The sequence below is a fragment of the Dendrobates tinctorius genome, unplaced genomic scaffold (assembly GCF_039654945.1).
Source record: "Dendrobates tinctorius isolate UK_male_01 unplaced genomic scaffold, ASM3965494v1 ptg000127l, whole genome shotgun sequence".
NCBI classification, from domain to species: Eukaryota; Metazoa; Chordata; class Amphibia; order Anura; family Dendrobatidae; genus Dendrobates; species Dendrobates tinctorius.
This window is the reverse complement of record NW_027361795.1, coordinates 8,025,332-8,049,541: the sequence shown is the minus strand read 5'-3', so window position 1 is coordinate 8,049,541 and position 24,210 is coordinate 8,025,332. Positions and strand designations below refer to the sequence as shown.

Genomic DNA, 24,210 nt, shown 5'->3' with positions numbered 1-24,210 from the left:
TGAAACGTTTTGCCTTTGTACTACTATAAATCTCCTTCTGATTAGACTTAAGTTGTGTGCTAGGTTTATATTTATTATTAGAATTCAGAAGAAGCACAGACAGACTATTTGTATGTCACATTAGCATAAGCTCAGCAGTAGGTTTATACAGTGGGGCAAAAAAGTATTTAGTCAGTCAGCAATAGTGCAAGTTCCACCACTTAAAAAGATGAGAGGCGTCTGTAATTTACATCATAGGTAGACCTCAACTATGGGAGACAAACTGAGAAAAAAAAATCCAGAAAATCACATTGTCTGTTTTTTTTTCATTTTATTTGCATATTATGGTGGAAAATAAGTATTTGGTCAGAAACAAAATTTCATCTCAATACTTTGTGATATATCCTTTGTTGGCAATGACAGAGGTCAAACGTTTTCTGTAAGTCTTCACAAGGTTGCCACACACTGTTGTTGGTATGTTGGCCCATTCCTCCATGCAGATCTCCTCTAGAGCAGTGATGTTTTTGGCTTTTCGCTTGGCAACACGGACTTTCAACTCCCTCCAAAGGTTTTCTATAGGGTTGAGATCTGGAGACTGGCTAGGCCACTCCAGGACCTTGAAATGCTTCTTACGAAGCCACTCCTTCGTTGCCCTGGCGGTGTGCTTTGGATCATTGTCATGATGAAAGACCCAGCCACGTTTCTTCATCAATGCCCTTGCTGATGGAAGGAGGTTTGCACTCAAAATCTCACGATACATGGCCCCATTCATTCTTTCATGTACCCGGATCAGTCGTCCTGGCCCCTTTGCAGAGAAACAGCCCCAAAGCATGATGTTTCCACCACCATGCTTTACAGTAGGTATGGTGTTTGATGGATGCAACTCAGTATTCTTTTTCCTCCAAACACGACAAGTTGTGTTTCTACCAAACAGTTCCAGTTTGGTTTCATCAGACCATAGGACATTCTCCCAAAACTCCTCTGGATCATCCAAATGCTCTCTAGCAAACTTCAGACGGGCCCGGACATGTACAGGCTTAAGCAGTGGGACACGTCTGGCACTGCAGGATCTGAGTCCATGGTGGCGTAGTGTGTTACTTATGGTAGGCCTTGTTACATTGGTCCCAGCTCTCTGCAGTTCATTCACTAGGTCCCCCCGCGTGGTTCTGGGATTTTTGCTCACCGTTCTTGTGATCATTCTGACCCCACGGGGTGGGATTTTGCGTGGAGCACCAGATCGAAGGAGATTATCAGTGGTCTTGTATGTCTTCCATTTTCTAATTATTGCTCCCACAGTTGATTTCTTCACTCCAAGCTGGTTGGCTATTGCAGATTCAGTCTTCCCAGCCTGGTGCAGGGCTACAATTTTGTTTCTGGTGTCCTTTGACAGCTCTTTGGTCTTCACCATAGTGGAGTTTGGAGTCAGACTGTTTGAGGGTGTGCACAGGTGTCTTTTTATACTGATAACAAGTTTAAACAGGTGCCATTACTACAGGTAATGAGTGGAGGAAAGAGGAGACTCTTAAAGAAGAAGTTACAGGTCTGTGAGAGCCAGAAATCTTGATTGCTTGTTTCTGACCAAATACTTATTTTCCACCATAATATGCAAATAAAATGAAAAAAAAACAGACAATGTGATTTTCTGGATTTTTTTTTCTCAGTTTGTCTCCCATAGTTGAGGTCTACCTATGATGTAAATTACAGACGCCTCTCATCTTTTTAAGTGGTGGAACTTGCACTATTGCTGACTGACTAAATACTTTTTTGCCCCACTGTATCTATTATCCATACGATTTGGGAACCTAACTTTAGCACCACCCTCTAGTTGTGCTCACGGTGTTTTGTTTTACGTCTTCTGAATACTAGACTGTTATCACTGTATTTGCATAGAGAGGCAACAGGTGAACAAGTGCGGAATTCAAGTGAAAACTGCAGAAGGGGTGTGCATTGTGATTTTGGTTTTGCAGGACTGATAACAGGTCAGGAGATGAAAAATCGATGCACTGGAGAGAAATGACTGGGATCTCATCATGTATCTCCTCAGCCTGGAATGCAGCTACTGCCCATACGCAGCCAGGCTCTGGTGGCTGATCTCCTTTGCAACATGTACACTATATAAGATAAAAGCTTTCTTTCAGATACACATCGACATGGCATTTTTCTATGTGTAATGAAAATTCTGTAATTTGCTCCTTAGCAACAGACTACAAACATGTTGTCACCATGGACTATAACTAAGCATGTTGCAGCTTGAATTCTGTTGCTAAGGAGCAAATGAGAGAAGTAGATTCTCATTTGGGAAGTCTTGGGAACATGAAGCTACATTGTGAAATCTAAGAACATCGGTCATGTTTTCTCATCCATATTACGGCTCCAAGTCCTGTCGCAAACATGGGTTTCATTACCCAAACTATCTGTATCATAGAATTATATGATGCTGTAAGTTCAGGCCACAAAACGTGTACACAGAGTACAGGTGTGTAGTTTTAATCTTTGGCAATTGTAAACTGCATTCTGAAGTGTAAAACTTTACATTGAAGTGCACCACTTCTAATTGGCATCTCTTATGATATCATCTTTTGTGTTGTATAAAGGCATCTTAACACAGAACATGCGCTGGATGATCGCAGCACAGCCCAGTGCCGGGTACAGATGCAGGTGGTCCAGCAGCTGGAGATACAGGTAAATGGCAGAGAAATCCCAGTGTCCTCTAGTGTATCAGTTTTTTGCTCCAAGAATGTTTAACAGTCATTTTCTCTGTAGCCTTATTGTCACATTTTTTACGATTATATATCGCTTTTATGTTAGTTGGCAAAAGAGAGTGAACGATTACAAGCCATGATGACACATCTGCACATGAGACCATCAGAACCAAAGCCCTTCAATCAACCAGTAAGTCAGTCTGAACCATTGTCCCATTCCCTCTCCTCTTCTCGCAAGGTGCTCACGTCTTTAAATTTCCGATGTTTTTTTTCTAGCTCAATTTGGTCTCCAGTGCAACACACACCAAAATGTCTCCAGACAACTACCCAGATGGCTTACCTCAACCTCCAACCTCTGCAACCGCCCCCATCACTCCCATGAGAGCAGGTACTTCGGTGATCAGCTCGTCAAGTCTACCTAGCATGGGTCCTGTACGGAGAAGGATAGTGGATAAGTTCTGTACGCCAATATCTTCAGGTGAATGCCGCTTACTTGATGCCTTCACTGTCACAGTTTTTTAGCATTCACATTCCTTTTTTTTGCTCTGCATGCTCTAAGTTGTATATTGTCTGCTGTTTGTCGAGCATTCAGAAAGCTTGTTTATGTCTTCCTTATAATTAGTATATCATACTCATAGACTCATTTATGTTTGCTTTGATGTGTGAACTCTATGAACCCCCACAAAACAGCCTTCTGAATCTGCAAATAGAAGATGGAAGGTTTCATAATAATACTTAAAGCACACTTCCAACCACAAAAGCTAAGATTTCAGTTTCAATTGTAGCTGACCCCAATCTCTTACACCTCCAATACCACCTTCAGCGGACATCTATCTGTCCTGACTCCTCCATAGACAGAGCGCTCACTCTGCTCCAGTGTTCTTTATGAGACAGACGCTACTTGACTCCTCGGGCAGCGGCTTATCTCACCGAGAACAAAAGGATTTGAAGTTCAGAATTAGGCATGCGAAATCCTTCTCTCTCTGTCGGGGGGAGAGTCAAGATGACCCCACGCACATTAGACTGTTGGCCGAGCCTGCTAATATGGTTGGAATGGCCAACGTTAGTTTAATGAGTATTGAGACCCCTCAGAAGCTGAAATCTGAGCTGTTGTATGAAGGGTATTTGCATGTAAGGGCTGCTTTGTCTGTATTTGAGCCTCCCTGTTACATGGAGGGAAATAGTAGTCACCAGTGAATTTATTTCCCTGACTATAAGTGACTCTGCAGGGCTGTGTAGTTAGAAATAGACTGCTACCATTAGCTTTTATTCTTAGAGCTCCAACATCAGAGTCAGCATTTTGATAGAAATAAAATTCACTGGGACTAGCTTGTTCCATCCATGTCAGTTCTGCAGGCACAGAAACAGCTGTACAGTGTGAGGACCCCCGCATACATCTCCACATTCCACAGCATTCTGGACCCCGGTAAGTATGACATGGGTGTGGGATATGAACATTGACTACAGTTGTACTGGAATTTTAAAGAGGTTATAAAGCACCGTCCACTTCCACATTGGGAGATGAGAGGCGCTGCTGACGTGGCGACCGAGGATCGCTTGCCCCCGCTGGCCTGCTGGTGTAATTGCATTCATGCTGGGTCAGCTGATGTGGGTGGTGACTCCCACATCCTTTAAAAGGTCACCTGATGTATCAGTTGACTATCGGTGTTAGTTCATTCTACAGCGACCAAGCTGCAGGAAGGAGCTCTCTGGGTGCAGTGGTGCTTTGCTGAGTTCGCTTGTCAGGTGCCCTACTCTGCTGTGCGGTGCTTTGCAGGAGAAGGAGCTAAGTGTTGCATTTTTTGTTTACCCTGTCCCTTTTGGTGTCTGTCTGTCCTTACCTTTTGTTGGATTAGTGCAGCGATGGGACCAGTGCTCTCACCTGCCAGTTCCCTACTTAGGGTTCTTTTACACTCGCCATGTTTTTGCGACCCCAATAGATTTCTATGGGGCCGCAAAAACGGCCCGAAAAAATCATTGGAGCGCCGTATGGCCGTGAGGGCCATATATACGGCCGTGAAAAAATATTGAGCTTGCCCGATATTTTTCACGGCTTACGGACACGGCCGCAATATATTTCAATGGTACCGCAAAATCAACGGTATCTTGTTTTTGCGGTACACCGTATTTGCGGATCGCCGTATTTTTCCCCACCAATTTGTTACAACAGGGAAAAACAGCAATTTAAGAAGGTTTTTTGCGGCCCTTTTTTTGCAGGAGACCGCACAAATCACGGCAATACGGCCCGCAAAAACGGGCCACAAAAAACCCGGTAAGTATAAAAGAAGCCTTAGGGATAGGAGCGGGGCAAGTGAGGGATTAGGTATCCTACCCGGCGACGGGATGAAAGAACCTGTATAGGGACGCTAGTAGTAAGGTCAGGGCACTTCCTCGGGTGAGTGCAGGAGGTGTCCATTTCCCTGTTCCCTATCAACAGGGACCACCGTTGTTAAAGTTTCCCTGGTGTTTCCAGGTGTGTTGTGCCGTCTGGTGACCAACCAATTGTGGGGTTGTGTCACACAGCTTCGGTCACATCGTGACATTAACACCGACTGTCACATTTTTTCTGGTGAGCCATGGCCCAAATGCAGGTCTTTGCCCAACTGCTCCAGACTCTTACCAATGAGCTTAAAGAGCTATGTGGTGAGGTGGTGCAGCAGCTCCAGCAGTTGTTGGGGTTCTGGGCCTCAGCTCAGGTGCAGGCTCAACCTGAACCCAAGATATCTCTCCCTGACAGGTTCTCTGGAGGGAGAGATACATTTTTGTTTTTTCAGTAGGCCTGCAAGCAATACTTCAGGCTCCGCCTTCATTCTTCAGGGAGTGAGGAACAACGGGTGGGAATCATCGTTTCCCTTCTTAAGGGTGATCCCCAGTCCTGGGCCTTCTCCCTTCCGACCGGTTCTCCATCTCTACGGTCATTGGGCGAGTTTTTTGCGGCTCTGGCGCTGGTGTATGGTGATCCTGATGGCGTCTCCCTGGCGGAATCCCGACTCCGTAAAATCAAGCAGGGGGGCCAGCCAGCTAAGGAGTACTGCTCGGAGTTCAGGAGTGGAATGACCCTGCCCTTAGGAGCCATTTTATGCAGCGTCTGTTTCCAAGGTTGCTGGATACTCTTGTGCAGTATGCCACCCCCAGGCCGTTGGAGGCTGCCATATCCTTTGCCATCCAGGTGGATAGACGCTTGAGGTAGAGGTATACACCAAATGTGCCCCTTGTTGTCGTTGCTAGGAAGGACGACACACCTGAGCAGGCGGACGAACCCATGCAGGTGGGAGGAGTTGGTTCCCAAACGGGGTTGCCTGCGGTTCGCCGTGGTGTGGGGACATGTTTATTCTGTGGGCAGACTGGTCATTTCATCGGTGTCTGCCCAGCTCACGCCAAAATACCAGTACCAGCTAAGAAGCCGCATCCCCCTGGTCGTGTGGAGGGAGGCAACCAGGTAGTGTATATTTCCTCCATATTTTCCACTCATTGTACCTTGTCTGCTGAAGTGATGGTTGGCGGGGTAACGGAGAGTATACCGGTGCTTGTGGATAGTGGAGCAGGTGTCAATCTGGTGGGTGCTCACTTCGTCCAGGCCCATGGCCTGAAGTGTAGGACCACTAAGCGTCCAGGCCATTGACTCTGTCCCACTCAGCCAGGGGAAGATGACTCAAGTCGTATATGATATACACCTGCGTATAGGGACTCATCATGAAGAGTCCCTGTCGTGCTACGTCTTGGGGGGAATGCCAACATCCATCGTTTAGGCCTCCCTTGATTGAAAAGTCACAACCGGGTCATAGATTGGCGGTCCAGAGAAGTAGTCAGCTGGGATCAATCGTGTGAGGGCTGCTGCCCGGGAGCTACTGTCTCTGCCGTCTTTCTACAACCGTCCCTTTCTTCTTTGGTGGGGGGAAGCAGTGGTGCTGCCAGGGAGTAGGGGCAAGTCTCAAACCCCACCACAAGCTAACCCTGAGTGTCGGAGTCCTCTTAGGAGGAGGGGTCAGGGGAGGGTGGCGGTGGTTCCCTCGGAGCATTGTGGGGGTGTGAGTGTGGCGACACTGGGGGACGCCTCAAAGAGTTCACCATCTCGTGGCAAACGTGTGCGTGGCAATAAACGTTCAGGAACGGACCTGTGTGTGAACGAGTATGTATGGGTGTCTGCCAAAAACATCAGGTGGAAGTGTGGTTCTGGGACCTGGAGTTCTCGGGTGATCGGGCAGTATCGGGTGTCGGCCTTTCTGGCCTGGGGACTCTTCAGCTGGAGTTACCCCCAGTAATGCCCGTACACAACTCATTCCAGAGGTCGGCGCTCTGGAGATTTGTGGCGCCTTCGGAGCCTATGTTATTGTCATCTCCATCGTGCTGTGTTTGCCGTAAACCTGAGGGTCAGGTGACTGCAGTGGAGAACTCTGGTGAATCGAGGTGTCCTCACCATATGTCATTTTCTGGTGAGGTCCAGTGTTGAGGGTCCAGAGGCCCCTCATTGAAAGGGGGGTACGATCCATGTTTAGATTTGTGGCAGCTCTGGTTCCTCTCAGTTTAAAACTTTTTTCCTTTCAGGCCATTGGGGGTTAATGTCAGTTTTTCCCCCCTCTGGCCTGCTGGGTCAGCTGATGTGGGTGGTGACCACTTCCACATCTTAAAAAGTCACCTGATGCATCAGGTAACTGTCGGTGTTAGTTCATTCTACAGCGAGCAAGCTGCAGGAAGGAGCTCTCTGGGTGCTGGTGTGCTTTGCTGAGTTCGCTTGTCAGGTGCCTTACTCAGCTCCTTCTGCTGCAAAGCACAGCACAGCAAAGTATTGCTTTTTTGTTTACCCTGTCCCTTTTGGTGTCTGTCTGTCCTTACCTTTTGTTGGATTAGTGCAGCAGTGGGACCAGTTCTCTCACCTGCCAGTTCCCTACTTAGGGATAGGAGCAGGGCAAGTGAGGGACTAGGTATCCTGCTCGGCGACAAGGTGAAAGAACCCATATAGAGACGCTAGTGAGATCAGGGCACTTCCTCAGGTGAGTGTAGGAGGCGTCCATTCCCCCATCCCCTATCAACAGGGCCCACCGTTGTTAAAATTTCCCTGGTGTTCCCTGGTGTGTTGTGCCATCTGGTGACCGACCAATTGTGGGGTCGTGTCACACCGCTTCGGTCACATCGTGACGGCCATGTCTCATACACACCCAACAGGTATCACGCACCTCTCTTATTAATTAGAATATGGGGTGTGCGTGTATGAGACCTGGTAAGTGATCCTCGGGACACCATGTCAGCAGCGCCTCTCATCTCATGTGGACTGAGAGGTGCTCGATAACCCCTTTAAGGTTGACTGAAAATGTGCTAATAAGAAAATGATATCCGGTAGAGATCCTTTGTTGTACGTATCCTACTCCTATTATTCATTAGGAATGCTTTCAGTATCGACAGTTACAAAGGTGTTTTCCTTTTTCTTTTTAGAGCTTGCTCAGAATCATGAGTTTTATAAAAATGCTGAAGTTCGGCCACCCTTCACATATGCCTCTCTTATCCGACAGGTAAGAACATGGAAAACGTTAGTGCAGCTAACGGGGGATTTGGACGCTAACGCCTGTAAGCATACTTGAAATACTTATCTCTTCTTTCACGCTTTTTAACAGGCTATTCTAGATACACCGGACCGGCAGCTGACTTTGAATGAGATCTATAATTGGTTCACTCGCATGTTTGCCTATTTCAGAAGAAACACAGCCACGTGGAAGGTAATTGAGAAAGTCAAGCTTATATGTGTATGCATGAAGTTTATGTATAATTTATGTACATTTTTGTATATTAAACAATTGTTTGCCCCTTTTTAATAACTGCTGCTAATAAATTCTTTGCTTGTAGTTTGTGAATTGTAGTGAAATCGCATTATTGATGCAACCTCAGTATTTTTCTACAACGTACAAGAGGTCTGCCTTGTAATTATACCCTGATGTGGAAGCAACCAAAAGTTTTGTGACACAACAGCGATCTCACCAGCGAGATCACTGTGTGTGACAGCGATCAGCGACCGGCCCCCCTGCCGGTATCGCTGATCGCTGTAGGAAAGCCCTGGACTTTTCTTTGGTCGCTGGTCTCCCGCTGGCCAGCACGCATCGCTGTGTGTGACAGGCGGGAGACCAGCGATGAGCTGGTAACTAACGTACACATCGGGTATCCAAGGGACGTGCGTCCCTTAGAAACCCGATGTGTACGTTAGTTACCAGCGCGCTGATGCAGGGAGCTGGTAACTAACGAACACAGCGACGCCGCGCGCTCGACGCCGCTGTGCTGATCGCTGGTGAAGCTGTCTGTTTGACAGCTCACCAGCGATCATGTAGCGACTCACCAGCGATCCTGACGCGTTGATATCGTTGTCGGGATCGCTGGTGAATCGTTATGTGTGACGGGGCCTTTAGTTTCTACAGCTCAGAAGTGGCTGAGGCTTGTCATAGTTTTATACAGTGTCGGTCTGAGGTGCCAAGGGCCCACCAGTAACATAGACTCTGATGGCCCAATGTTCATCTACATGCAGATATTCAAATATAGCATTGGTACAGCTGCACAGGGGCCCAAAAGGTAAGGGGATCCTCTTCTAACTCAAAGCAGCAAGCAACTTCTGTTACACAGACATTATTGGACTGAAAAGTATACTGTTCTTGCACAGGGGCCTTGTTGTGTCTGTGTCCGCCCCTGCAAATTATAAATTACCCTCATTCACTTCTATCTAATATTAAGCTGACTAGTGGAATCCATAAGAAGATGCTGCCCTCAAATATATTTTGCCTTCTACTGTTCATATAGAGGGCTGAGAAGCCAACTTGTGCACAGTGGGCCACCTGGGAGTTCACCTCTTCTCCGGTGGGCCAGTCCGGGCCTGGGTGTATACGTGTTAGTGACTCTTTTGTAGCAGTGTTCTATTTTCTAGCACTAGATTTCTTCTATTGTCCTTATCTCTGCCGTGTCTTCATGTTCCTCCCTTCTCTTTCCTCCTGGTTCTCATTCTTCCTATAGCCCACTCCCTCCCGTCTGTCTGCGCTCTGGTTGCCTGACCCCTTTCTGACCTCTCAAATTGCTGTTAATGTTTTAGCCTAACGAATTAGTCTCTCATCTCCAGCCAGGGCTTAGAATGAGAGAAGGGGCGCTGCTTTGAAATTGGGGTCATATCATTTGAGTGTGGGAGTGTCAGGAAAGGGTGGTGATATGCACGTGTTGCCATCTTTGCCCTGCTATTAACTCCTTGGTAATCAGTAATGGCAGCTTATGAAACTCTTAAAAATGGACTGTGTTGATTAGAAGCAAATTAGTTTGAGCAAAAAGAAAGCAGAATCTTTCATATCTGCCACTTGCTCCATTAACCCATGGCTGCCGAGCTGTACAATCATGTCTAAGGTTTTGACTTTTTGAACAGCACACAATACATTTTTGCCGAACTTCAGGCACATGCAGATAGGATTTCTAGGATATTTTTTGTATGTCTTTTTGTGTTTGAAAAATAGTAATTATTTTGGAGCCCCATTAAGTCACATACCAATATAGCAATATTAGAATCACATGGTTGTATATCTTGTGTATAAATGACAAGTAGATGCTACATTTGTCACATTGTTTCACGTTTCTGCAGAATGCCGTTCGACACAACCTCAGCTTGCATAAGTGCTTTGTGCGTGTGGAGAACGTGAAAGGGGCCGTGTGGACCGTAGATGAGCTGGAATACCAAAAGAGGAGACCACCAAAGATGACAGGGTAAGTTATTGAAAAGCAATACAAGTTGGTAAATATGACATAAAAGGTTCTACTACAAGACTAGAGCTTGCCGATGGCCTGTGTGGCATTGCAGCCATCTAAGGAGGGCGACCTCTGGGTGAAGGGAGTTATGTGGTTTTGCTTTGATCTTACCTTTGCATTACACCTTCTTTCTGACACATATTGTAAATTATTTTCTGTGAATGTGATGGTTGTCTTAGCCATGGTGCTCACAACAAATAATACCCTGTTAGGAACGGCGGAAGCACTAAATAAAAATAATAATAAAGTGCGTTCGCCGCTCGAAGTCCACCGTGCTAAGTGGTGGCAGGCAAGCAATATGGCGGAAATGCGCACGTGGGTTAAACGTCACCCAGGTGCGCAGAGCAATCTCTGTTAAGTCACAGAGATGCCAACAAAGACAAATACAATAAGGCTGAGCCTGTTGGAGTCACAGTACTCAGAGTAAATGCACACACGGTATCTGGTCACAGGAGCAGAGCCAAAGACAGCGGAACTGCGTCCGTCTAGACCTACCGTGCGTGCGATGTAGCAACTGCGGATGAAAAGGAGGGCTGCAGCGCGGCGTAGGACACTGCCGCTAAATGACAAAGCTAGTACGCAAGCGCAATGTCGGACGCTAGCAACTGTGGATGATGTAGTGGTGCGCTGGCGCTGACTCTAAGCTTAGTCCCTGTCCACATACGTAATATCAGAGGGAAGGGGTTTCAAATGAGTCATTCACCAGAATCATACATTCATCATCATTCACACAGTAGCAACTAGAGACTATACTGGCGCATGGTGGAACGGCCATGCGCGCTTTTCATAGCAGCCTGGACCTTTCGGAAGCTTACAGATCTCTGAGATGGACCAATGAGATCTGGAGCAGGACCTGAGCACATGACTCCCGATCTCCAATGGGAAATCGTCTCATGAGCATGCTCAGTAGGAGGACAGAGGGACTTAGCCCCTGGAGAGATTTGCTGCAAGGCAATCTCCTCTGCGGTAGATAACAGCAAGAGACCGCAGAATGTAAGGGTCTGGATTCCTGCAGAGCAGACGCAGAAACCTGACGCCTAACATTACCCCCCCTCCTAGGGACCCCTCCTCCCTGAGCCTCCCGATCCACCACCTTGTGCCCATCAGGGGCATTGGCCTCAGACCCGTGCGAATGCGAGTCTGATGTCCCGGTAGGTGACAAGGAAAACCGGGACACGTGGAAGGCATCAAAGGCGGCAAGGTCGCCAGGTTTGAGAAGGGACGCATGGGAGACACCGGGGGCGCAAAATTGCCAGGAGCAGAAGCTAAAGTGGAACGCCGCAGTGTGTTGGCTGGCGTTTCCACTCTCTGTTTAAGGAAGCTATTCCGAGCACAAAAGTCGTAGGCCCGAATATACTTTTTAATGTCCCGAGCCCTGTGCGGCCACCAATACGACCCCACCAGGAGTTTTGTGATCTGCATGTAGCCACAGTGACCACCCCTCCTGGAGGCGTGTGCCCACGCAAGATCCCTCGGCCAAAGGCGGGGAGGGACAAAGGTCTTGCCCGGCGGCACAGAGTTTGGCCATTGCGGGGCACTGTTGTCCTGAGAAATAGCGTGTTGACAATGGTAACCGCAAATGGAGTTTTGTGCCGGACGCGCCTCGAGAACGGCGCGAGACACCTCCATGGGCTCTGGGAATGGAGTCTCTGGCTCGGGTGGTTCCAGAGGCTCAAAAAAGTAGGGAGCCGAGGGAACCTTCCATTTGGATTGAGCACGCTCCAGGCCGTGCTACGAAAAACGGAGATCAGTGCGGGTGGAAATGGCAATCAGCTCTTCCAAACTTGCAGGAACCTCTCTGGTAGAGAGATAATCCTTAACATGCTCCGCCAAACCTCACCAAAACACAGGGATGAGGGCTTTGTCAGACCACTCCAGCTCGGAAGCCAGTGTCCGAAAACGAACGGCATACTGACTAACTGAGAGGGATCCCTGAGTCAAAGCAAGTAGCTGAAGAGAGGTATCATGCGTGACCCGTGGTCCCAGGAAGACCTGCTTAATAGCTGTTAAAAACTGAGCAGCGGTCCGAACCTCTGGGTCACCACACTCCCATAGTGGCGTAGGCCACTCCAACTCCTTGCCCGACAGAAGGGAAACAATAAACCCCACCTTGGCCCGTTCCGTAGGGAATCGCGCAGCCAGTAACTCCAACTGGATAGAGCACTGACTGACGAAACCCCTACAGGAGGCGCCATCGCCAGAAAATTTATCTGGCAAAGGGAGGCGGGTAACTGTCAGCGCGTGGGAGGACGTGGACATACGTGAAACCGTGTATGTGATTGCCTGTACAGCAGCTTCAGTGGATTTCGCAGCTGAGATAGCACTCTTAAGAGTAGCCAACCGACCCTCCAGCTGCCGAATATACTGTAAGAGTTGCTGCTCTTCTGCCATCACTAGCCAGACCCTGGCGCTAGTATAATGTTAGGAACGGCGGAATGCACTAAATAAAAATAATAATAAAGTGCGTTCGCGCTCGGGGTCCACCGTGCAGTAGATGATATGACTGCTGCTAAGTGGTGGCAGGCAAGCAATATGGCGGAAATGCGCATGTGGGTTAAACGTCACCCTGGTGCGCAGAGCAATCTCTGTTAAGTCACAGAGATGCCAACAAAGACAAATACAATAAGGCTGAGCCTGTTGGAGTCACAGTACTCAGAGTAAATGCACACACTGTATCTGGTCACAGGAGCAGAGCCAAAGACAGCGGAACTGCGTCCGTCTAGATCTGCCGTGCGTGCGATGTCGCAACTGCGGACGCCAAGGAGAGCTGCAACTGCAGCGCGGCGTAGGACACTGCCGCTAGACGACAAAGCTAGTACGCAAGCGCAATGTCGGACGCTAGCAACTGTGGATGATGTAGTAGTGGTGCGCTGGCGCTGACTCTAAGCTTAGTCCCTGTCCACATACATAATATCAGAGGGAAGGGGTTTCAAATGAGTCATTCACCAGAATCCTACATCCATCATCATTCACACAGTAGCAACTAGAGACTATACTAGCACATGGCGGAACGGCCATGCGTGCTTTTTATAGCAGCCGGGACCTTCCGGAAGCTTCCAGATCTCCGAGATGGACCAATGAGATCTGGAGCAGGACCTGAGCACATGACTCCCAATCTCCAATGGGAAATCGTCTCATGAGCATGCTCAGTAGGAGGACAGAGAGACTTAGCCCCTGGAGAGATTTGCTGCAAGGCAATCTCCTCTGCGGTAGATTAACAGCAAGAGACCGCAAAATGTAAGGGTCTGGATTCCAGCAGAGCAGACGCAGAAACCTGACGCCTAACAATACCCAGTTGTATTCATTGCATATTTCCTTGTCTGCTACTTCAGGAAGACACACCTAAATGCTACATCTGTATCCAGTCTAAAGAGTAAATTATCTTTTCCCACAAAGAACAGTTCATTTTAATCAGTAGATCTTGGAATAATAATAACTTCCACAATTGGATGTGTTTAAATAAAATGTTCCTGTGCTGAGATAATCTTATATATGTGCCCCTGCTGTGTACTGTGTAATGGCTGTGTCTGACAGTGCAGGGACATCGTCTGATCATGCCACAGTTCCTGGTAAGGTGAGGGGGGAAAAGTATACAGATATTACAGCACAGGATCGCTAATGATTCTTTCTTTGAAGAAAAATATTGTTTAAAAACAGGCATGGAAATGTTTTATCTCACAAAAAGAATCGGCTGTGATCCCGTGCTGTAATGTCTATATACTCTCTTTTGCTTCCTCCTCTGCCCAGGAGCTGCGGTATGATCAGACTATGTTCCTGTACGGTGAAACGCGTCCATTACACAGTACACAGCAGGGGCACATTTATAAGATTATCTCAGCACAGGAACATTTACTTTAACCCCTTCACCCCCAAGGATGGTTTGCACGTTCATGACCGGGCCAATTTTTACTATTCTGACCACTGTCCCTTTATGAGGTAATAACTCTGAAACGCTTCCATGGATCACGGTGATTCTGACATTGTTTTCTCGTGACATATTGTACTTCATGTTAGTGGTAAAATTTCATTCAAATAACTTGCGTTTATTTGTGAAAAAAACGGAAATTTGGCGAAAATTTTAAAAATTTCGCAATTTTACAACTTTGAATTTTTATGCCCTTAAATCACAGAGATACGGCACACAAAAAACTTGATAAGTAACATTTCCCACATGTTTACTTTACATAAGCACAATGTTGGAACCAAAATTTTTTTTTGTTAGGAAGTTATAAGGGTTAAAAATTGACCAGCGATTTCTCATTTTTGCAGCACCATTTTATTTTTACGGACCACATCACATTTGAAGCCACTTTGAGGGGTCTATATGATAGAAAATACCCGAAAGTGACACCATTCTAAAAACTGCACCCCTTAAGGTGCTTAAAACCACATTCAAGAAGTTTATTAACCCTTTAGGTGCGTCATAGGAATTTTTTGAATATTTAAAAAAAAAATGAACATCTAACTTATTTTCACAAAAAAAATACTTCAGTTTCAATTTTTTTTATTTTACCAAGGGTAACAGGAGAAATTGGACTGCAAAGGTTATTGTGCAATTTGTCCTGAGTTACGGTGATCAGGATATGTGGGGGGGAACCACTGTTTCGGCGCATGGCAGAGCTCAGAAGGGAAGGAGCACCGTTTGACTTTTTCAATGCAAAATTGGCTGGAATTCAAATCGGACGCCATGTCACGTTTGGAGAGCCCCTGATGTACCTAAACAGTGGAAACCCCCCACAAGTGACCCCATTTTGGAAACTAGACCCCCCAAGGAACTTATCTAGATATGTGGTGAGAACTTTGAACCCACAAGGGCTTCACAGAAGTTTATAACGTACAGCGGTACAATTAAAAAATCATATTTTGTCAAAAAAAATGATCTTTTCACCCCCAATTTTTATTTTCCCAAGGGTAACAGGACCCTAAAAGTTATTGTGCAATTTGTCCTGAGTACGCTGATACCCTATATGTGGGGGTAAACCACTATTTGGGCACATGGCAGAGCTCGGAAGGGACGCAGCCCTATTTAAGGTTTTTGGCTGGAATTGAGATTTGAAACCATGTCGCGTTTGGAAAGCCCCTGATGTGCCAAAACAGTGGAAACCCCCACAAATGACACCATTTTGGAGACTAGACCCCCCCAAGGAACTTATCTAGATGTGTGGTGGGCACTTTGACCCCTCCAGTGCTTCACAGAAGTTTATAACGCCCGGGCGTGAAAATAAAAAATTCTTATTTTTTCCACAAACATGATCTTTTAGTCACCAATTTTGTTATTTTCCCAAGGGTACCAGGAGAAATTGGACCCCAAAAGTTGTTGTCCAATTTGTCCTGAGCACGCTGATACCCCCCATATGTGGGAGAAAACTACTGTATGGGCACACGTTGGGGCTCGGAAGGGAAGTAGTGACGTTTTGGAATGCAGACTTTGATGGAATGGTCTGCGGGTGTCATGTGCGTTTGGAGAGCCCCTGATGTACCTAAACAATTGAAACTCCCCACAAGTGACCCCATTTTGGACACTAGACCCCCTACGGAACTTATCTAGATGTGTGGTGAGCACTTTGAACCCCCAAGTGCTTCACAGAAGTTTATAACGCCCAAGCATGAAAATTAAAAAAATCATTTTTTTTCCACAAAAATATTTTTGCCCCCAATTTTTTATTTTCCTAGCGGTAAAAGGAGAAATTGGACCCCAAAAGTTGTTTTGCAATTTGTCCTGAGTAGGCTGATACCCTACATGTGGGGGTAAAACACTGTTTGGGCGCATGGCAGAGCTTGGAAGGGAAGGAGCACCATTTTTCTTTTTCAACTCATAATTGGCTGTAATTGAGATCAGACGCCATGATGCATTTGGAGAGCACCTGATGTGCCCAAACAGTGGAAACCCCCAATTCTGACTCCAACCCTAACGCCAACACACCCCTAAGGGGGTGATAACAGGGGGTTTGATTTACTATTTATGGCAGTTTTTATATTTGGCAGCTGTCATACGCTAAAAGACGCTTTTTATTGTAAAAATAGTTTTTGCATCACCACATATTGAGAGCTATAATTTTTCCGTATTTTGACCCACCGATTCATGTGAGGTCTTATTTTTTGCGGGACGAGTTGACATTTTTATTGGTACCATTTTCGGGCATGTGACATTTTTTGATCGCTTTTTATTCTGATTTTTGGGACACATAATGAACAAAAACCAGCGTTTCATGAATTTCTTTTGGGCGGGGTGCGTTTACACCGTTCTGCGTGCGGTAAAATTGATAAAGCGGTTTTATTCTTCGGGTCAGTACGGTTACAGCGATACCTCATTTAGGTCTTTTTTTTATGTTTTGGCGCTTTTATGCAATGAAAACTATTTTATATAAAAAATAATTATTTTTGCATCGCTTTATTCTGCGAGCTATAACTTTTTTATTTTTTCTCTGATGATGCTGTGTGGCGGCTCGTTTTTTGCGGAACAAGATGACGTTTTCAGCGGTACCATGGATATTTATATGCGTCTTTTTGATCGCGCGTTATTGCACATTATTTTTTGCTTCATTTTTTATTTTTTAAGGGGTTCTCTAAAGAGGTTAATTAATGGGACAGTTTTATAGGGCAGGTCGTTACAGATGCGGCGATACCTAATATGTGTACTTTTATTGTTTTGGGTTTTTTATTTCCAAAAAATGGATTTATTGGGGGAATATTTTTTTTTTTTTTTTTTAATTTATTTGGCGATTTATTTTTTTTAAATTATTTTAACACTTTTTTTTTTTTTCTTTACTTTATTACATAGTACCAGGTGGGACATCACTGTCCTGTGACAGATCGCTGATCTGTCACATCACAGATCACTGTGACAGATCAGCGATCTGTCACAGGCACTGCTGCAGACTTCCTCATGCCTGCGCTTTGCAGGCACTGAGGAAGCCGGCTCCCTGCAGGCCCCCGAAGGCCCCCGTCACCATCTTGGATTCGGGGGCCTGCAGGGAAGGAGCCCCCTGCAGCAGCGCTACACATTGCGCTGCCGTGGGGGGCTCAGGGAAGCACGGAGGGAGCCCCCTCCCTGCCGATGCTTCCCTTTAACCCCCGGTACACCGCGATCAAACATGATCGCGGTGTGCAAGGGGTTAACGTGTCGGGGGCGGTCCGTGACCGACCCTGACACATTGTGCCTGGTGTCAGCTGTGATAATTAGCTGACACCCGGCCGCGATCAGCGGCGCTCACCACATGGGCGCCGCTTATCTCTGAGACGTACTATCCCGTCCATGGGCATAGGGGCCTGGGTCCCATGGACGGGATAGTACGTCTGATGTCAGGAAGGGGTTAAACACCTCCAATTGTGGAACTTATTATTCCAAAATCTATTGATGAAAATTAACTTTTGTTCGTAGGAAAATCCCTTTAAGTAATTTTTTTAAAATGTTCTTGGGATTTCAATATGCTGCTGATCCGGGTCCTGAGACCTGCACCAATCAGTCACAACACTGCAATGAAGGGTACAGATCCTTGCTGGTGCACAGAGCAGTGTATGAGTTCAATAGTAAGTCTATGGGTCCAGACAGAGCTTTGTTTTGAGAGAGGTATATGGACCCATAGGCCACATTCACACAATCAGTATTTGGTGAGTATTTGAAATCAGTATGTGTAAGCCAAAACCAGGAGTGGCTGATAAATTCAGAAATGGTGACGTGTTTCTATTATACTTTTCTTCTAATTGTCCCACTCCTGGTTTTGGCTTACAAATACTGATGTAAAATACTGACCAAATACTGAACGTGTGACCGTGGCCATGGAATTACTATTGCAACCATTCAACATTCTGTACTTGTAGCTGCCCTTTTCAGGGAAGTGTTTTGATTAATTTGGTTGGTATCTCAGGACTCGGACCTCCCACTGATCAGAAGCACATGGCAGCGCCTTTAGCATATAAAAAATTTGTTGAATAGTGATTACTTTTTTAAACTTTTAGTGTGAAAAAAGTAGTTCATATATTGTAGATGGAAGAGAATATTATAGATAATACAGAAAAGAGTGGATAAGATCCACAGAACTGTGGAATTGTTTTAATCAGGCACATATAAATTCTGCTAAGTTCGAATGGTTAGAAAAATAGAAGTGTAGTTAATTTACCGTATATCAATTAACAAAATGCAAAGTGAATGAACAAAAGAAAAATCTAAATCAAACCTATATTTGATACGACTATCGTTTGTGTTTAGAACAGCATCAGTTCTTCATGGTTCACATGCACACAAAGTCTGGGATTTGGTAGAATTATAGTCAGGTTTATAAGTAGTAGTATTTATATCAAATAGGTGATAATGATCATTATTTTGATATGTAGGTTGAAACACTGTCATTAACTGAAACAGAAACTGTTGTGTAGAAGGCTTAACATTGGGGGAGGAACATACAATCTCTGCTACAAAGGAGAGGTTGTGGAGGACAGGTTGATACACCATGATAAGACTGAGCACATCAACAAGACACAAGGTTTTTACACTGCTTAAGCAAGGTCTTTCCCAATCAAAGATTTCAAAGCAGACTTGGGTTTCAAGATGGCGTGTTCAAGCTGTTGAATAAGCACAAATAAATGGACAACATTGAGGATTGTAGAAGTAGTGGTTGGCCAAGAAAACATTGGGCTGCAGATGAAAGAAACAACATGGTTACTTCCCTTCTAAATCAGAAGATGTCTAGTAATGTCATCAGCTATGAAATGGCAAGAACTGGTAGAGCCCAACTACAAGCATCTGCTATTTGGAGAAGTCTGGCTAGAGTGGTCTTCATGGAAGGACTGCTGCCAAAAAGCCATACCTTCAACATGGAAACAAGGCCAAGTGACACAACTATGCACAAAAACAAAGGAACAGAAGAATGTGTAAAAGAATGTCAGCAGGTGCTCTGAACTGAGGAGACAGAATGTGAAATATTGGTCTGGAACAGAAGACAGCTTGTTCGCTGAAGTGTTGGAGATTGGTACAATAATAAGTGTTCCAGGCTGCATTTCAGCAAATAGAGTTGGGGATTGGTCAGGTTTAAAAGTGTCTTCAATGCTGAGAAATGCAGAGAGATACATATCCATCATGCAATACCATTAGGGAGGCCTCTTGATTGGCTACACATGTATTCAACATAACTGCAAAACATACAGCCAATCTCATTAAGAACTACCTTCAGTGTATAGAACAAGGAGTCCTGGAAGTGATGATATGGCCTCGCATGCTATCTATATCAGCTCACAGTTGTCTGCGTAGCCTTTACAGGCTATTAAAAAGCGGGGACCCAAATTAAAAATGACGTGGGTCCCCCCTATTTTTTAAGACCCAGCAAAGGCTAAGCAGACAGATGTGGGCTGATATTAATAGAGTAGGAAGCTGCCATGGATATTGACTCCCAGACTTATAACACCAGCCCTCATCTGCCCCAGAAATGGCGTATCCATTAGATGCACTAATTCGGCGCTTAGTTTCAGTTCTTCCCGCTTGCCCTAACTTGTTGGCAAGTGGGGCAATAGTTTTGGGGTTGATGTCAGCTGTGTTGTGTCCAGAAACATCAAGCCCAGGGGTTAATAATGGAGAAGTGTATCGGACACCCCCATTACTAACCCCGTAGTTAATAGCAATAAATACACAGAGAAACGTCCTTTAATTGCAAAAAGAACTCTATTTGTTACCTTTAAACAATTAAATAATCCAAAGGGGTCTGCCGTAAATCAATCCCACGCATCGTGATCCAGACCGGGTTTTGAGTCCTGTCTTCCCCTTTTTTCGGTCTGATCATGCCAGGGGTTAACTTTCTCAGCCTCAGTTTGGTCTCAGGTTTTCTATTTATCTCCGCTGTGTCCTGCAGACCATTTCTGTCTACGGCGTGTGTAGCTGACTCGGTTTGCCCTGATTTGTCCTGCTGCTTGCTTACTGAACTTGTGTCTGTTTATCCCCTCTTCCCTTCCTGACTCTGTGTTCCCTTTTCGTGTATTGAATCTCTGGTTTTGGCTTGGCTTGGACCCTGACCTGTTGTTTTGTCTCTTGTGTTTGGCATATCTGTTCCTGACCGGTACTGACCCATTTGGCTTGTTGTTGACTCTGTTTGCTTATTCCTTTTGTACTGCGCTACAGTCTTATATCGACCTGGCTTGTTTTGACTATTCTGCCACCTGGCTGTGGCCTCGCCGCTGCATTGCAGGTCTGGTCTTGCTGTGTGCAGTCCTCCCTCCACTCTATTGCTATCTAGTGGAGCTTGCATTTACCTGCATTGCAGCGGCGTGACACCATGTCACACAACTATCCCCAGTTCTGCTACATCTGGATGCAATGCTGAGCAGTGAATTCAGTAATGTGACCACTCAGCACAGTTGCCGGATCACGCTTACAGTAGCGAGTGAATCTGGCTGCTCTGACGAGCGCATCTCATAGAAAATCTGACATTTCATCACTCAAGTACTGTAAATTCACAGTATACATGTATTTATATAATAAACAAAGACATGAAAAAAATGGTGTGGGTTCACCCTTATTTTTAATACCCAGCTGAGGGAAGGCAGGCAGTTTGCAGTTTTTAAATGCAGTCTTTATTATTAAGGGTAAAAGATTTCCAAAGCTATAGGCTCCTGTGTGGAAAAGTGATTGCCACCGCACCCTTTAAAGCATAAATGAACTGTGGTTTATCATATCTTTGGGAAGCTGAGTTCAAATTCCCTAGCTACACACAGGCCTGATTACTACCACACCTGTTCTCAGTTAAGAAATCACTTAAATAGGACCTGTCTGACAAAGTGAAGTAGACCAAAAGATCCGCAAACGCTATACATCATGCCACAATCCAAAGAAATTCTGGAATAAGTGAGAAACAAAGTAATTGAGATCTATCAGTCTGGAAAATGTTATAAAGTCGTTTCTCAAGCTTTAGGACTCCAACGAACCACATTGAGAGTCATTATCCACAAATAGCGAAAACATGGAACAGTGGTGAATCTTCCTAGGAGTGGCAGGCAACCAAAATTACACCAAGAGTGTGGTGACGACTCATCCAAGAGGTTACAAAAGACGCCACAGCAATATCCAAAGAATTGTAGGCCTCACTTGCAACAGTTTGTCTTTGTTAATGACGCCACCATAAGAAAGAGACTGGGCAAAAATGGCCTGAATGGCAGACTTCCAAAACGAAAACCACTGCTGAGCAATAAGAGCATAAAGGCTCCTTTCAGTTTTGCCAGCAAACATCTTGATGATCCCTAAGACTTTTGGAAGAATACTCTGTGGACTGATGAGACAAAGGTTGAATGTTTTGGAAGGTGTTTTCCCCATTACATCTGTCATAGAAGTTACAGCATATCAGAAAAGGATCATCATACCAACAGTAAAATGTGGTGGTAGTGTGATGGTCTGGGGCTGTATTGCTGCGTCATGACCTGGAACAATTGCTGAGGTAAATGGAACCATGAATTCTGCTGTCTATCAAAAATTCTGAAGAAGAATGTCTGGCCATGTGCTCATGATCTCAAGCTGAAGCCCACTTGGGTCAGTAGGAAAATGATCCAAAACACATCAGCAAGTCCACCTCTGAATGGCTTCAGAAAAACAAAATTAAACTTTGGAGTGGCTTAGTCAAGATCCTCTGATTGAGATGCTGTGGCATGTCCTTAAAATGGCGGTTCCTACTTAGAAACCCTCCAATGTGACTGAATTACAACAATTCTGCAAAGATGAGTGGGCCAAAATTCCTCCAGAGCTTTGTAAAAGACTCATTGCCAGTTTTCTGGCAATGAGTCTTTCTGGCGCTTTGCCTGACACTTCCAACTTTTATATACTATTCTAGCAGTATACAAAACATGTATGAAGATTGATAAGGACAGTCAGACTGATGTATTAATCTTAGAGATGCGCCTTTTCTGGGGCGGCTGAGAGCTGATGTTTTAACCGGGGGGGGGGAGCCAGTATCCATGGCACCTTCCTAGGCTATTAATATCAACCTGTATAGATAAATGAATTACTACTGCGCTTAAGGTACTGTCACACTTAGCGATGTACCAGCGATCCCGACCAGCGATATGATGCGGTCAGGATCGCTGGTACATCGCTAAGTGGTCGCTAGTGAGCTGCCACATAGGCAGATCTCACTAGCGACATCGCTGGGGACGGGGATCGCTACTTACCTGTCACACTAGGCGATCCTGCGTCCTCCCGCCCGGCTCCACGCGTCGCTCGTCCTCACAGCAGGAAGCGCCACAGGAAGCTGACGACGAGAAACAGTCCTGAACGTTCTCGCGCGATCAGCGATAACCAGCGGGGGAGCCGGTCGTAGGTAAGTATCAGACACAGCGATATCGCTAGCAATATCGCTATAACGTCACTAGTTATAGCGATATTGCTAGCGATATCTCTTAGTGTGACATGCCCTTTAGAGTCACTGGTATCTATTGTCTTACTCAAATGGATTTGAAGAGAAAAAAAAAAAAATCAAAGTCCAGAGCACAATAAAAGAACCAGGTTTGGACAGAAAACAACAATAAGTAACACTAAAAAAGTCATATATATCCCTTTGGATGTGCTCTGGACTTTGATTTTTTTTTTTTTTTCTCTTCAAATCCATTTGAGTAAGACAATAGATACCAGTGACTCTAAGCGCAGTAGTATTTCATTTATCTATACAGACTTTCCCTTTGACATCTATGGTGACTGGTGTCTTTCTACTTTTGCTGCTGGAGTCCCTATATATACTTGAGCGCCACTGAGGTTTTTATATTATATTAATATTAACCTGCAGCTGTCTGCATAGCCATTTTTTTTGGGATCCTCCATTTAGTAGCCAGTAAAGGCTAAGTGTACAGCTGTGAGCTGATATTAATAGCCTGGGATGCTCCATGGGTATTACCCCCTTCCTACACTATAAACATCTTTACCCCCTTCCTACACTATAAACATCTGCCCCCAGCCGTCAGCTTACCCTCTGCTGATTACGAAAATTGCGCGTGAGCCCACGCCATTTTTTTTTTTTTAAATAATCTTTTATTAACTACCTGCCTCAGAGTTCATACAGAAAGTGCTTCAATAAGTGTGTTTTAAGTGATTGCTATGTTGTTTCGCAGGTTTACTCACAAAAATCTATAGTCATTAACAAAACAAAAAAGAATCAGTCGAAAATCGGTTTTAATGATGTATCGATGCCAGCTGTGTGTGGTCCTAATTTGGGGAATACTTCCATTTAATTTACTAAAACAAATACTTCAGAGGAAATCAGCGTTAAGGTGTAGCACCAGCCATTCCCAGCAGATGGCAGTAGAGATGCATAACTTTTTCAAACTTGCACAAAGTACTAGGCTTGGGAAAGTCGCTACTGTATCACTATACCCTGGATTCTAATCTATATAGTTTATACTGATTGTCTTAGTTTTTACAACAAGCATTGTTTCTCAAATACTCATTTTGCTTTTCCTATTTTGAATAATTGCAGGAGCCCAACCCTTGTAAAGAATATGATTTCAGGCCTTGGCTATGGAGCCCTCAATGCAAGCTACCAGGTGAGATGAAACCTTTGTGATGAAGTTCCAGCTTTCTGATCCTGTTGATTTTGCAGTGATCGAAGCAGTGATTTTACCCCTTCCCTGCCACTGCTAATTTTCGTTTTTGTGCTTTTTTTCCTACGCTTATTCTACATAGTAACATAGTTTTGAAGGCTGAAGGAAGACCTTATGTCCATCTAGTTCAGCCTATTTTTAGTGCAGCTGTTCTGCATTGTTGATCCTGGGGAAGGCAAAAAACCCACAGAGTAGAAGCCAA

General features: G+C 45.2%; 1 protein-coding gene across 2 annotated transcripts in view; it reads left to right on the top strand.

Annotated features, from left to right (window-relative positions):
* FOXP4 (forkhead box P4) overlaps positions 1 to 24,210 on the top strand; it is a 96,468-nt gene that overhangs the window by 65,732 nt on the left and 6,526 nt on the right. Inside the window, exons 9-16 of one of the 2 annotated variants that reach the window (XM_073542471.1) lie at positions 2,574 to 2,661; positions 2,788 to 2,871; positions 2,958 to 3,159; positions 4,030 to 4,107; positions 8,112 to 8,188; positions 8,291 to 8,392; positions 10,279 to 10,400; positions 23,885 to 23,951. In XM_073542471.1, coding sequence (XP_073398572.1) covers positions 2,574 to 2,661; positions 2,788 to 2,871; positions 2,958 to 3,159; positions 4,030 to 4,107; positions 8,112 to 8,188; positions 8,291 to 8,392; positions 10,279 to 10,400; positions 23,885 to 23,951 — 820 coding nt within the window. The remainder of the gene's footprint in view (positions 1 to 2,573; positions 2,662 to 2,787; positions 2,872 to 2,957; positions 3,160 to 4,029; positions 4,108 to 8,111; positions 8,189 to 8,290; positions 8,393 to 10,278; positions 10,401 to 23,884; positions 23,952 to 24,210) is intronic. The other variant, XM_073542472.1, reaches the window with a different exon arrangement.